Source organism: Lygodium microphyllum, chromosome 17 (assembly GCF_053477565.2).
Source record: "Lygodium microphyllum isolate KBCC chromosome 17, Lygodium_microphyllum_v1.1.10, whole genome shotgun sequence".
Lineage (NCBI taxonomy): Eukaryota > Viridiplantae > Streptophyta > Polypodiopsida > Schizaeales > Lygodiaceae > Lygodium > Lygodium microphyllum.
Window position 1 is genome coordinate 135,499,102 of NC_141151.1, and position 12,333 is coordinate 135,511,434.

General features: G+C 48.1%; 1 protein-coding gene across 3 annotated transcripts in view; it reads right to left on the bottom strand.

The window, feature by feature from the left end:
• LOC148022394 (putative sphingolipid transporter spinster homolog 2) overlaps positions 1–12,333 on the bottom strand; it is a 176,865-nt gene that overhangs the window by 61,366 nt on the left and 103,166 nt on the right. For 2 of the 3 annotated variants that reach the window (XM_087698025.1, XM_087698024.1), the window contains one exon: positions 11,713–11,841. The exons of the other annotated variant lie outside the window; for it this stretch is intronic. In XM_087698025.1, coding sequence (XP_087554151.1) covers positions 11,713–11,841 — 129 coding nt within the window. The remainder of the gene's footprint in view (positions 1–11,712; positions 11,842–12,333) is intronic. 3 annotated transcript variants of the gene reach the window in all.

Consider the following 12,333-nt stretch of genomic DNA (forward strand, 5'->3'; position numbering starts at 1 on the left):
TCAAAACCATTGCCATCGAATTTACGAATCTCAAAGAGATTCTTTGTGTCAAATAAAGATGCACTGCCAGTCATCTTCAGCAATACACAACTGTAATAAAGGGCTGAATGCTTTCAGCCAATAGCAATGTTGCTGAATTGTAACAACAAGTACACACTCTTGTACTTCCAAGGTGTCCAAGAAGCAGATGTTTAGCTGCAATTTTAGTCTCAAGTATTGATTACAGCATATACATGAATTAAAACTGATATATTTGCATTAAAGACAGCTCCCACTTTAGTAATACATCACCAAAATTCCCAAATCCAATGACCCAAATGCTGTATTTACCATTGTTTCACTACATAGTGAGTATTCAGCAATACATGTATCAAGAGAAGCTGCCCTTTTTTAACATTTGAAGCATCCAAAACTCAAAAGACTCCCACTCAGAAGTGAATCTGCTGCAAATTTCATTGTCCAGTCTCAAATCGACTAAATTTACATCACCAATGTGAAAAGCCCCAAAATTTCTGTAGTGAATCTGCTCCAATTGCATCAATACATCTTCCCGAGTATCAAGTACGGGCTAATGTTGCAGAAATTTCACGATTTCTGCAAAAGCCCCAAACTTCAGGATCCAAGAGTGCACAATTTCGAAGAAATTGGCTCAAACAAGCAAAAATTTCATTTGCATCTGTAAATCCCCAAAATTTTTGAGACCCATGCACTCAATGTCTGCAATTTATGGATCAAGAGTCACTGACACATGTGTCTGGTACCAAATCTGGGAAAAGCCCCAAATTTCTAGGAGCAAATTTACACAAATCTGAGTTTTGTGCCTCCAACATCATGTGACCTTCGTTTAGAGGAAGGAGTTTCAAAAAAGGATTTTGAGGAAAATAATGGTTTTTGCAAAGAAAAAAAAGAAGACCCATGGAACGACGGATCCGTTGACCCATCAAGTCTGACAGCGCCTGATCCGGCCACATGACTCCCGTAAACTACCACGCCCGTCAGCTACGCGTTGTGCCATGGCCCCTGTTGCCTACCAAGCCCGTCAACTGCCTGTTGTGCCATGTGGCCCCTGTTGCCTGGCGCTCGTCAGCTGCTTGCTTCCTTCGCCTGCTGACATCTGTTACCCTACTCCTTAACAACCTAACAAACTGTTACGCCTGTTGGTCCCAATGGTAACGACTGCACTATCAACAGTGGCTACCGGTCATGATTGCCTGCTTGCATGAGCCATTGGCTCTGATACCAGTTTGTAGAGTTGAACTGGAAGCAGATAGAGAGAGAGAATAGAGAGCAAGTGCATTAATCGAGGTGTTCAATGATCCAGAACTAAACAGTGTTGAATAGTGAGATAGAGTGAGAGTGAGTCAACAGATAGGTGTGTATGTGTGTACCAGTGTAGTACACACAAAGAATAAAAGAATGTATTTATACTTAGGGTACGGTACACTTACACCCGCTAGAATGAATTCACGTGTGTGAAGTAATATATACATGGGAGAGCATAAAGGGCCTTTACACCCAACACTAGAACCCCCTCTGTCAAGGACGTGTTATGAAATTGATCGAACAACTATGCATAATGCAACAATTGACACTCAAAACTCATAAAATGTGGGCATCTCAAGCTGTGAAATGTGGGCATCTCAAACTCATAAAATGTTTATGCTGTGAGTCTTATTTGGCCCACCTTCAAGAAAAGCCTTAAAGGAAGAGTACTTCCTTGAGGATATTGGGATGGGTATGAGGCGCAACTTCGGTGAGTGGATTCACAAGCCAAGTAAGGGCTTAGTGGCAACTGAGCTTCTACAGGAGTTTGATTCCTGATTTAATGAGATGGATGTTACAGGTCAAGCAACCTTATCGCCTAAGAAGGTGGAGTTATTTCTACAAGTTGTGGATCCACTGTTACAAGCACAACTAGGAGAGCTTTTGGAGCACAAGTTGTAGCCTATGGGTTTGAAGACTGATTGGCAAGACGCAAAGGACGTTGTTACCACTTTGGTGAAGTGACAAATGTGGAAGTCTAGGCTATAGAATGGTTTTGTGTCTCCTACTATTCCTCCTATTACCACGCCTTCTACTATCAATTGATGTGGATGAACCAACTTTGGAAATACTTTCTGCAATCTGTTGGCAATGATCTTAGAAAAGATTTTGTACGAGGAACACAAAACAAAAATGGGTCTCCATTGTTTTAAGGCACGCGGGGAAGGAACCTTAGGCAACAACTGAGGAACTGCAACTTTCCAATCCAAAGGCATCAAATCAAAACTCCACGGATGCTGATAAAGTCGTGCAATGTGTCAATGGGTCCTTGAGCTATTCAACATAGGCTGGAAACAGCTCATTAGGGAGCCCATCCCAGCCAGGGCGTTTTCTGCATGGTAAATGGAACAGCACATTCTCCACGTCAGCCTCACTAATATATGCCTCCAGAAAAATCTACCCATTCAGGCTTAACCTGATTTCAAACCAAGTCGCAAATGTCTCTACAAGCAGAGTGAAAAGCATCAGAATCCTCAAAAATCCAGGATGATCGGACATAAGGCCTCCATTCCACATGAGATCATCAAAGGTGAGTTAGCGGCCACACCAACTGTACTAGAGGCCCTCACCTGATCAATCGCATACATACACAGCTTAAAGGATCTATCCAGATATAGGTATGCACAACAGACTCTTGAGTACTCCCGAGAGCTTGCCACAGAGGGCAATACCTCATGTTAGTGTACACAAATGTCAACCTGCTTTGAGCTTTATGGCTTTAGCATGGACGGTCTATCCCCCTTCCAGTACTCCCTCGATGCACCATCTCTCATCCCAACATCCCCCTGCCGTGTGCATGGGGGAGAGAGAGAGAGAGAGAGAGAGAGAGAGAGAGGGAGAGAGAGAGAGTGGAGTTAATGATAAGGGAGGGGGGCATGCAGCCCCCCCACGTGGCGGGTGGCACCGGCTTACCACCTCCTCCCTCTATAAAGCCTCCCCCTCCCTGCATCAATGACAGGCGGCCCCTCCTCCCTAGCATACAAACGCTACGCGCCCCCCCCCCCCCCCCCCCCCGGGGTATGGTTGGCACTAGTACAAGAGCTGGGGACAAAGATGGCTTTCTACAAAGAGCATCTTCTCCATGCTACAAATGATGGATTTATTGTTGGCCCGAGATACATGAACACCCACCTTTCACATCAGTTAGAGATTGGTCAAGCTCCACACCTCTTCACATTAGTTAGAGATTGAGACTAGTAGCTATAGATCCATATCACCAGAGAAGCGCATATATAGATATGTCAGGTAGAGCCAGAGATAGAGGAGCACTACATTTGCCATTCCCAGAACACTATGAGATTTGAGGCTGCTTACATTGTCTGTTTAGAGATGGGTTTGGACCACTATCTAGAGTCATGGATTTTATTGATGATGCCTTGGCCTCTTCCTCCTTGAGATACAATGATTTCATGAGACGCTCCTCAAGAGTACAGCTCCAGGACACCAAGGCCCTATCCAGAGGCAACTTACAGATTTTTTCACAAGGGAAACTCACAAGGCCTCAGAGCAGTCCGAGTCTCAGTCCACATGGGGAGGATGCTACTTTGCAACTAATTGACATTTGAGAAGAGCAGGAACCAACAATGTTTACTGTTGGGAATCTAGATATACAGGCGATGATATTCCTGAATGGGGAACATCCTGGTCAGAATATAGGCAAGCATATGTTTTCATGACACTGAATACAATGGTTATGGTGCATTACAAGGACTGGTGCTACTTTGCAAGTAATTGACATTTGAGAAGAGCAGGAACCAACAATGTTTACTGTTGGAAATCTAGATATACAGGCAAGGATATCCCTGAATGGGGGACATCCTGGTCAGAATGACTGGCCCTATAGACAAGCATCTGTTTTTGTAACACTGAATACAATAGTTCAATAGGAAGGAAGCCCACTGCACTATCTAATATGGGATCATCTTGAGTGGATGTGGCTGTACTTCCAATCCTCAGAAAGGCATCAAAAAGTCATCCTTTCCTTCAGTTGGAGTGTGTAGAATCACTTGAAAAAAATTCCCTTCTATTTGCAAAAAATATATATTTATCATGTTATCTCAAAAACTGATCACAAAAACGGCCATGGATGCTTCAATACAAATTTCTCAGTGGAAACTAGATAAAAATATCCAGTGGGACAGTACAATTCCACCACTTCAGGGGTGCCTCTTTAAACTCCAAGAAGACCTTCAGATAGCAGGTGCCCCATCAAAGTGAGAATCTCTCCCCATGTCTCTGCCGATTTTGAAGTCAATGTGTATGCTCTTCTATAGCCCTTGGCAAGGTGACAATGCTGCCACACAAGCTGCCAGGTGACAAAAACTAGCAAGTACCATCTACACGTCTCTGATCTCTAAGAAGCCCTCTTGTGCCTGTAGGAGACTCGACTGCCAAGTTATGTCTGTGACCCAACTACTACTACATCATACTGCTTGTGAGGGCCAGAACCTAGAAGGAGCTAGCAAACTGGCTCTAAGTGATACGTCATGTCCAGGAGTATCCTCTAGAAGTTCATTATGCCATGTGCTGAATCCTCTGAGCTTCTGGACTCTACAAGCTAAGCTAGCCAATCTCCATGATTTTGTAATGGCAGCAGTGACAGAAACCATCTTTTCTCACCTGAGCAAGCCAAACTTACCGCCTGGGAGCAAGATGCCCATTAGCCTCTCAGCAGGTCTGATCCACGTTCTCTTCAAGGGGAAGATAGGCAGGAGTTGAGTCAATGGATGCCCATCACTTTTCTCATGTTTATGTACAAGGCCCTAACCAAGATTATCAGCAGCAGCAGATTCTGACTCTTAGTCCAGAACATTATCTATGGCACTCAAACAGGCTCTGTTCAGAATCAGGTGTCATAAATGATAGAAGCTTTGTCCAAGGCAAGATGGCAATCAAATTTTCTAGAAAATTTTAAGATAATTGTCCTACCAAAGACTCATTCTTCAGTTTATGCTCCTCCTAGGATTCCCAAGCTGGACTCTGTGGAGGTGAGCATCCAGAGACTGCAAACTCATGCTGGTTGTCTGCACTGCAGCATTTTCCATGCACACATACAAAGGTTGGTGGCCCAGCAGCATGTTAAGGAGTGCATTACACTGAAAACTGGTCGTGTCTAGGCAGTGGATTGCTAGGCTCTCATATGTTGAAGCTGCAAAACAGGGGGTTTCTCCAAGGATTGTGCATTTTGGGTATTTGGGAGTGGAGTAGACCCATCAAGCATGAACCATCAATGTCAAATGAGTTTCGGTGGTTTGTGCATGTTGCCAGTTCACATGGTAGAGAGTAGGTTGTTGCTCCAATACCAATGAAACACCCCTATAGATCTCCAACTTCCACACATGACATTGCACAAGCTATACAAGCATACATTGAAACATAAAGAGCTGGGCATCAGACTCACCTCCCAGCCATAGAGCCAAAATCCCAAATTGTCAGGCCACACCATCCTGGTGTGGATGGAGATACCTCCATCTAGACTATGGAATCCAAGAGTCAATCTCACAAGAGATGTTGAACAATAAGACCTGTCCTTAACCGCACTAGCCAGGGGCACATTCAAAAAACAAGACCCTTCAATCATCCTAACTTTTAGGATGTGTTCACAACCCATGACCAAATGGTTAGTGGTCAATGGCTTATGTTGCAAACACCCCCAAGATGTCCAAGCATGTAATAAGTCACCACTGCTAGGCTCTCCTGTATCAACAACCAAAGAAATAAGGGTGTTTTATCGGGATTGCAACAATCTTTCAAGGTCCACAAATTCCTGAAGAATGGATAGGTGATGCCTAGCAATACCAATAGGGTCTTGCTGCTGGAGAGGCCTTGATCTAAACCTGCCTATCTAAACCCTCTTCCCAATGTGATTGTATAGCCAAAAATGCCTAGCCTTCTAATACAAATGCATTCGCCCACCCACTTATTACATCCTTGGACATCCATGATGGGTGCCCATAGCAATGGTCACAACCTTGGGTCATAAGTGACTTCATGTGAACGCACTAGGGGCTCCTTGGGATTATGGAAGTTCAGTCCTATTTATAGGAATGAATCCCCCTTGCTAGCCCCCCCGCCCGCCCGTCTTGCTGCCCCCCGCCTGCCCTGCTGGGTCCCCCCCCCCCCCCCCAAACTGCCAAAAACAGCAACCCTCCCCCCCTCACCATTGTTCCCCCCACCCTCCAAGTTGCTCCCTCCCCTGTAGCAACTTTCCCCCTCATGTAGCATCGCGACGTGATTGGTAGTTTCCTCAGAAGAGTCGTGCAATGGAAACCTTTGGTCAGACGCCGGCGCACTCAGCGAGTGCCCCCCAGTCAAACTCCTTGCATGTCATCCTCTTTGAGGAGCAGCTCTTAGCCATCCGAGCTAAGGAGCTGGAGCTAAAGGAAACAGCGATTTATGGTCAGGTAGTAGGACATTCCCCAGGGCCTAGCTTCAGGACTGGCTTCACTCCACGCTGCGCATCGGCACAGCGCAGATCGTGGAGGCGGTCCTAATGGGCCAAGGGATTTTCATGGTCACGCTCAGCTCAACAGACGCAGCTCGCGAGTTGCTTGTCCGTTCACCATATGCGTCCACGAAGGGGGTCATATACATGGTCCCTTGTTACAGTGGCTTTACTGTGGAGGCATTTGCACTCCACAACAGGTTTCTTCGGCACCCGGTCACCCTTCTTTTCCCCGGCCAGCATCTGAGACCCAGCCTCGGCAGCAGGGAGCAAGTGGGCGTGCGACGCCCCCTTGGCAGAGCACTCCACAACCCCCCCCTGCCCGCCCCACTCGGCAGGACCGCAGCCCCCCACATCCACCACCCACGCCTTAGACTACCTCTCCTGAGTCCCCACAGCCCCCACAACCACCTCCCTCCACATCCCATGCCCCCTCTCCCACTGACCCTGGCCCACAACCCCCCATTTCCAGGGCCACCAGCCCCCCTCCCCCCACACCCGCCATGTACTTCTGTCCATCCCACCATCCCTTGATAATCCTCCCCCCTACCACCCCCCGTACTGAGCATCCCCCCCTGATCCACACCAAGTTCAGGCGATCCCCCCCAGACCCACCCCCCCTCCTCCCACAGGAGGTAATGAGCCACACACGCCTACATCCTCTTCGCATCAACAGTCCTCCCCCTCCCATACAGCCACCAGCTCATCCATCCCTTTCCGAGGGATGTGATCGAGTGGCCCCTGGCACAGGTGGCCCTGTTTCTACCAGTGCACTGAGTCTTGACTCTCAGCATGGCTGATAGATGCATTGATAGTACCACTTGGAACTTCTATCACCCCTATGGTCCTGCCGAGGGCCACCATGGGGGATTGGAGTTCGCCGACCAGACCGGCGGCAAAGCGTACCTGTATGCCTCATAGCTCCTCCTCTTCATCAGCAGCCTCCACACCGAACAGATGCCTATTCGGTCAATCACAGGTTTCCCATGAGCTTACACCTTGCATCGTGGAATGTGAATAGCCTCCACTGCAGTGGGGCATGTGGTTCCAGGAAATTGATTGTTCGGCAAGAGTTGCAGCCTGCCCTTGCAGGATGGATCGATATCTTACTTCTACAGGAGCACAAGCTCACCTCCACCCAGGCCCAGCGGGTAGGGAAGGTACTCCCACGCAGCTCGCACACTTACTGGGAGCATGCCATAGGTGCCCACGGTAGGAGTGGAGGCGTATGCACCTCTATTGGTCTGAGTCTTACCACTTGTGTACGAGACCACGAGACGATAGTGTCAGGGAGGGTGCTATGGATCAAATTGGATATTGGGGACTCGTGCCTTGGAGTCCTTAATATCTATGCCCCCATGGAGGTTAAGGCACGCAGCAGGTTCTGGGTGGAGATCGCGGAAGGACTCCCAGAGGTGGACTCCTGGATTGTTGGAGGAGACTTCAACAACCTGAAGGCTTTGGAGGACCAGAAGGGCAAAGGGAGAAACTACCATGGCATGGCTAGGGAGGAGCAAGAGGCATGGGAGGTCTTTCTACTAGCAGTAGGAGCACGCGATAACTGGATAGACCCTGCCTTCCACAGGAGGGAGAGGTCGTTGGACTTCTCTTGGGGATACAGGCGGCTAGGTGGAGTCCTGCTGGAGCGGTTGGACAGGTTTTACGTGGGAGAGTGGGGAGGTTCTCGAGGAGGCCAGATTGGGCAGTTCGCAGGCACCACGTTGTCCGATCATTGCCCGGTTCTCCTGACACTAGATCCCCCAGCATCTTCCGTAGATACACGATCTTGTCGGATCCCTGACTCGATCTATAGGAGGGAGAAGGTGACGAGACACATAGAGCAGATTTGGACCAGAGAGTAGGGCAGGAGGGGCCAGATCGCAAAGGAGGTTGCAGAGGTCCTAGCTGAGTCGAGCAGAATCTGCCAAGAGGCAGCCATACAAGCCACGCAGCAAAGCTGGGAGGAGAGAGTACTCTGATGGAACCTTGCAGCCACGCAGAGATTATTACAAGAGGCACTAGGGGATCCCACTCTCCACGCACAGGAGATGCGTGCGCGAGCAGCCATTGCTGGCCTAGAGGACAGGCGCCCTGAGTTCTCTTTCCGCACCTCAGCAGCTTTCTAGGCGCGGAAGGGGGACACGATGTGCAGGGAGTTTTTCCAAGTGCAACCGTCTCGCACCTCAGGAGAGCAGATACGCAGCCTCCGAGATCAGTATGGGAGGACCTGTTCTAGCCCAGACGAGGTGATGGAGATTGCCACAGACTACTATAGTCGCCTCTTCCAGTAGGAGACAGCCTCAGCTAGAGGACAGCGATGTAGACAGCAAGTCTAGGATAACATCCCGTCCCTCGTCACAGAGGAGATGGGACGCTCCCTCCTAGCCCCCTTCACAGAGAAGGAACTAGAGGAGGCTTTCCATACACAAGACGGGCAGAAATGCCCGAGAGAGGATGGCCTCTCTAAGGCTTTCTTCACTACCTTCTGGGAAATGGTGAAGGACCCCCTATTGATGGCCTTTCAGGAGATTTTCACTTCAGGACAGATGCCAAGGAGTCTTTCTGCAGGCCTTATCAATCTTCTCCCCAAAGGGAAAGACCGGTTGGAGCTTTCCCAGTGGAGACCGATCACCTTATTGTCAGTGGCCCATAAGGCACTAGCAAAGATGATTGGTTGGCGACTACGCCCCTTGCTTCCAGACATCATCCATGACACACAGACAGGCTTTGTCCACGATAGGAGCATCCTGGACAATGTATTCACCTTCTTTGAGGCGACAGAGTGGGCCCAGCACAATGGGCAGAGACTGGCCGTACTACTCTTGGACTTTGAGAAAGCCTATGACAGGGTGGACTGGGATTTCCTAGAGGGCACCATGGTGATGTTGGGTTTCCCCTAGGCTTGGATTTCCGGGGTCTCCGCACTTTACAGATCGGTCACCAGCAGGTTCTCATAGAAGGGAGGCGAGGGGACAAGTTTCGACTGGAGAGATCGGTCCGACAGGGCTGCCCGGTCGCCCCGTACTTGTTCCTTCTCTTTGCAGAGGCGATGTCTCACTTCCTCAAATACAACACTCTACATAGAGGACAACGAGTTGATGCTGGAGAGAGTGAGATTGGATCTTGAGGTGTTCTGTTCTGCAGCGGGAGCAAAAATCAACTTCCGAAAGTCAGTTGGTTTCCTCACAGACCCAGACTCTAGCACGAAGTGGGGTGTCCAACTGGGATTTAGATGGGTGAGCAGAGGACAGACCGTCCGGTACCTAGGATTCCAGGTGGGACTCAACATCACTCCCGCCCAGCAGTTTCTTCCAGTCCTCGATTCTATTCGGAGGAAGCTGACCTACTGGAGCACGGCTCGCCTCTCACTAGCCGGCCGAGCCCTAGTGGTTAACCAGGTCCTCCTAGCAACGGCCTTGTACATCGCCTCGTCGTGTTGGTGCTTCTCCTCCTCCTACGTAATGCAGCTTCGCCGTTGGCATATCTGGAAGGCGCGGTGTCAGGTGGCTTTTGGCGGAGAGAGACTTTCAATATAGGTGACCTTAGTAGAGCTCTGGACCTCCATCATCCACTCCCTTCGAGGCCGATGGGATCAGGTGCAGGGCGAGTCCAGGGCTCGTCAGGATCTCCGAGGTCATTTCATGCGCACTTGGGGTGGCCAAGACCTGTTCTTCGTGATGCAGGCAGGCAGCCCCAGATGGCGATACACCCCCCCCCCCCCCCCCCCAGGGCTTCTTGCCCCTATCCCCCCCAGACTGCCTTGAGAGGCTTGTATATATGATGTATCTGTGGCTTTCATCAGCTCCATCTTGGTCTATTGAGCATGAGTACTCCGTTGTAATCAGTTTTTTTTTAGTAATATAATCAGCCACATTTTACAGGGAAAAAAAAATAGGAATGAAGGTCCACTTGCACACATTCATTGTGTGATCACTATGCTTGGACTCTAGGCACCAATGGATGTTGTGTCTGTGCACTGGGACAATGTGGGTTGGTGGTATGGGAGGCCAACTCTTGGGTGAAAATGTGGCCCGTACACTGCTGGCCCCAGACTTGGGGTGAGCTTGTGGTTGGGAGGTAAGTCTAATGTCCATTCCCTTGTGGCTTCTGTGGCATGGGAATGGCTTGTGTTGTGTCTTGTGTGCAGGTTGATCTTGGGGGGGCATTTGCACTGGGACAATGTGGGTTGGTGGTATGGGAGGCCAACTCTTGGGTGAAAATGTGGCCCGTACACTGCTGGCCCCAGACTTGGGGTGAGCTTGTGGTTGGGAGGTAAGTCTAATGTCCATTCCCTTGTGGCTTCTGTGGCATGGGAATGGCTTGTGTTGTGTCTTGTGCGCAGGTTGATCTTGGGGGGGCATTTCATCCCACCCATTTGCCCCACCTTCCCAAGGCAACCCTCTCAACTTTGGGAATTGGGCCTGCAAATGAGGGTAAGCATTCTCAACTCTATCAAAACTATTTACCCAAGACAAGATGATAATTTTAGACCACCGCACATTTAGCTACATGCTTCTAAAATGATAGTCAGGCAACCAAGGATTCTCTCCTCCTTATGCTCATACTCATCCTGTAAACTCTCCCACCTCTCCGGAGACATGTGGATGATCTCCTTCCTAGAAAAATTGAATTAATAAGGCAGAAGATATCCCTAAAAAGTCAGATCTATTGTCTATCTAGCACAAGGGAGGTGTAGGATGGGAGCACTTGTATGCATGCACCTGGCATATAGAAAGGTTACAAGATAAATGGTGCAAGGGAAAGCTTAGAGGTCCACATCTTGCAAATCTTGTAGGTGTAATACACAATTCAAAACACAATGTCACTTCCAGATTTAAGATCCTTAAAGTTCAAGAAACTGTTTAACAATTTCCAACAGATAAAAGTGCCTACAGTTTTTGGGCCAAAGGTAAACATAATGTCAAGTTGAAATGATTCAGATTCAATGCTTCATGGATGTCATTTTGAAGCTCGCGAGTATCACTAGAAGGCTTTTTGAAGCCTAGAAAGTGAGAGCAATAATAGGCAGTCTTTGGATACTATCAGAACTCTTTTGGAGTTTCACACCAGTCAATCATCTCAAAAATACATTTCAAAATACAGCACAAGTATTAAAAATTAGGCAAGACAGGTATTCATGTTATGGCCTAAATTGTCATCACTTTCAAACCTTGTCAAAGTATGTAGTCCCAACAGTAAACCAGTAAAAGTAGAGGAGAAGAAACCTGCACAGCTCCTACTAAAGGTGAAGACGGAACATCTCCAAAAACATGGATGCAAACAGTTGACACTGCCATTGCAAGCGGCCTCAAAGACATGGGTACGCATTGCAAAGTCAAAAAGTTCACAGGACCCTGCCCCACCCCAACCCCATCACAGAAAAAAGAAAAACTCAAACAAACAGAGGGTAAATGAAAACACGAAGTTAACAGTAGAACAAAAATTTAGCCTTCATACCACAACATGTGTTTATTATGATACAGACTTTTTGGAACAACTGATTCATGTCCAAATTAGCATACACCATCTGAGTTTTGTTCCATTATTTGTGCAGGAGTGTGACATTATACATACGCCCGTCATGATACTGACCCCTTACCTCATAGAATAAAGTTCATGCAACTGTAGGGAATCACCTTTTCCACCAGGTATGAGTTGCAATGGTGTATGCATTATCAGGAGAGGCATCTTTTCAAATTAGAACCCAGTTCAGATCAGATGAATCAACCTTCCCAATTGATGTCATGGAAACCTAACTGGGTAAGATCACCTGTGTGAATGTAACAAAAAATATATTCTGTCGTGTACATATATTCGCCTATTTTTCAGCTTGCAAATATGTTTGG